At 40.9% G+C, this 3,021-nt stretch overlaps 1 protein-coding gene across 1 annotated transcript; it reads left to right on the forward strand.

Moving 5' to 3' along the window:
- The first annotated feature begins 1,917 nt into the window (after positions 1-1,917).
- LOC116380147 (gastrula zinc finger protein XlCGF57.1-like) lies at positions 1,918-3,011 on the forward strand. The gene has a single exon (XM_031842105.1). The coding sequence runs from the start codon at positions 1,953-1,955 to the stop codon at positions 2,655-2,657; it is 705 nt and encodes a 234-aa protein (XP_031697965.1). The 5' UTR covers positions 1,918-1,952; the 3' UTR covers positions 2,658-3,011.
- The last annotated feature ends 10 nt before the right edge of the window (positions 3,012-3,021 follow it).

The following is a 3,021-nucleotide window of genomic DNA, read 5'->3' on the forward strand; positions in this document are numbered from 1 at the left end:
TGTGTGTGTGTGTGTGTGTGTGTGTGTGTGTGTGTGTGTGTGTGTGTTCTGGAAACTACCTAACTTCCCTGTGTGGGTGCTCTCACTCCCTCAATGCTCTGAGCATGTGTCAGGTTACACCTGTGTATGTGCTCGGACAACACTCATCTTTAAGCCTTTAAGGCCCCCACCCTGCTTACATCAGCTCTTTCCACACACACACAGACTTCACTTTACTCAGATACACATACATTATTATTATCAGTTTTACATTTGTTAAATCACTTCATAATTCTACGTACTACACACTTGCATTAATATGATTATTAGATTTCATCCTTTAACTATAAGTATACGCTTTATGTCCCCTTAGCCTGATTCACATACCGAACATGTATTCCTTCATTTAAGGCAGCTCTCCTGGGATCTCAACTCTCTTTTTTGACACGTTTTCGCCATTTGTGGGTAGTGGCTCTCACTGTGGTTCGCTGGAGTCCCAAAGCTTTAGAAATGGCTTTGTAACCTTTTCCAGACAGATAGATCTCAATTACTTTGTTTCTCATTTGTTCCTGAATTTCTTTGGATCGCAGCATGATGTCTAGCTTTTGAGGATCTTTTGGTCGACCTCACTTTGTCAGGCAGGTCCTATTTAAGTGATTTCATGATTGAGAACAGGTGTGGCAGTAATCGGGCCTGGGTGAGGCTAGAGAAATTGAACTCAGCTTTCCAAAGATGTGATAAACCACAGTTAATTTATGTTTTAACAGGGGGGGGCAATCACTTTTTCACACAGGGCCATGTAGGTTTGGATTTTTTTTCCCCCTTAATAATAAAAACCTTCATTTAAAAACTGCATTTTGTGTTTACTTGTGTTATCTTTGTCTAATATTTAAATTTGTTTGATGATCTGAAACATTTAAGTGTGACAAACATGCAAAAAAATAAATCAGGAAGGGGGCAAACACTTTTTCACACAACTGTGTGTGTGTGTGTGTGTGTGTGTGTGTGTATATCTATCTATCGAACGCAACAGGTGCCCACAGTAATTAACCAAACAATAGAAAATAATATAACTAAACAAATTACTATGAAAGAGAAAAAAACAATCTTAATATATCAAACATCTACAATAAATAACAAAATACAATATCAAAAAAATAGCTCCAACACTAATATTTCTTTGTAACGTCGCTGTGTGTGTTTACTGTTTTCCTGCAGACGTCCAGCAGCTGTTGGTGGTTAAAGAAGAGGTTCCCCCTGAGCAGCAGGAGTGGAGCTCCAGTCTGGACCAGGAGGACCCAGAGCCCCCACACATTAAGGAACAGGAGGACCCAGAGCCCCCACACATTAAGGAACAGGAGGACCCAGAGCCCCCACACATTAAGGAACAGGAGGACCCAGAGCCCCCACACATTAAAGAGGACCCAGAGCCCCCACACATTAAAGACGAACAGGAGGACCAAGAGCCCCCACACATTAAAGAGGAACAGGAGGGAGAGCAGCTTCAAGGTCTGGAGGAGGCTGATGTCAAGCTCTCATTCACTCCTGTGAAGAGTGAGGATGACGAAGAGGAAGCTCAGTCCTCAGAGCTTCATCAAAGACAAACTGAACTGATGGAAACAGAAACTGATGGAGAGGACTGTGGAGGACCAGAATCAGACAGGAACTTAGATCCAGAGAGACATCCAGAACCAGATACTGATGACAAGACTGGAGACTCTTCTGACAGTGATGCTTGGAAGGAGACCAGAGAACCTCAGTCAGGTTTAAACTCTGTGAAACCTGATGACGTCCTTGTCAGTGATTCAAGATGTAGTGCTGGTGAGAAACGATTTAGATGCTCCGAGTGTGAGAAAACATTTGGCAGGAATGGAATTCTGAAGAGACACATGAGAATCCACACAGGAGAGAGACCTTACAGCTGCTCAGTTTGTAAGAAATCTTTTGTATATAAACAGGTTTTACAGGAACACATGAGAATCCACACAGGAGAGAAACCTTACAGCTGCTCAGTTTGTAAGAAATCTTTTGTATATAAACGGGTTTTACAGGAACACATGAGAATCCACACAGGACAGAAATCTTTCAGCTGCTCAGTTTGTCAGAAAAGTTTCCTTAGAAATGGAGATCTGAAGACACACATGAGAATCCACACAGGAGAGAAACCTTTCAGCTGCTCAGTCTGTAATAAGTCTTTTGCATTTAAACAGGTTTTAAAGCAACACCTGAGAATCCACACAGGAGAGAAACCTTTCAGCTGCTCAGTTTGTAAGAAATCTTTTAACCTTCGTTCAAATTTACAGAGTCACATGAGAATCCACACAGGAGAGAAATCTTTCAGCTGCTCAGTTTGTCAGAAAAGTTTCCTTAGAAATGGAGATCTGAAGACACACATGAGAATCCACACAGGACAAAAACCTTTCAGCTGCTCAGTTTGTAAGAAAAGTTTCCTGAGAAGTGGAGATCTGAATACACACATGAGAATCCACACAGGACAAAAACCTTTCAGCTGCTCAGTTTGTAAGAAAAGTTTCCTTAGAAGTGGAGATCTGAAGACACACATGAGAATCCACACAGGAGAGAAACCTTTCAGCTGCTCAGTTTGTGATAAAAGATTTAAGCGCAACAGAGATCTAAAGGTACACATGAAAAGTCACACAGGAAAGAATCCCCTTTAGCCTTTTTACCCAATCAGCCCTCCACATATCCCTTCCAGCGGTGGGCCCATAGGGCGGCTGCTCAATGTCGATTTTTCGAGTTGTTCCTGGTCGAACCATATGTCTCATGTCCCAGAAACCAGACCCTCACCAGCAGTAATATGCTTTTTGTTTCTTTCATTGTTTAATCTAAATGATTGATTTGAAGGGTAAATATGGAGACAAGTGTATTGGCGTACAGATGAGTATATGTATGTGTGTTTGAGGCATCATGTCTTGAAATAAATCCTTGTATTTTAGTTTATATTGATAAATATTTGATTGTTATTTTCTATGTAAAAATGTTTTGCTTTCCATCTCAATAAAAAGAGAATAATAAAACAAA

The sequence above is a fragment of the Anarrhichthys ocellatus genome, unplaced genomic scaffold (genome assembly GCF_004355925.1).
Source record: "Anarrhichthys ocellatus isolate YVR2014 unplaced genomic scaffold, GSC_Weel_1.0 scaffold6228, whole genome shotgun sequence".
Taxonomy (NCBI): domain Eukaryota; kingdom Metazoa; phylum Chordata; class Actinopteri; order Perciformes; family Anarhichadidae; genus Anarrhichthys; species Anarrhichthys ocellatus.

Coding starts and splice junctions, on each gene's coding strand:
- LOC116380147 (XM_031842105.1), top strand. CDS start 1,953: ATGAGAATCCACACAGGAGAGAAACCTTACAGCTGCTCAGTTTGTAAG.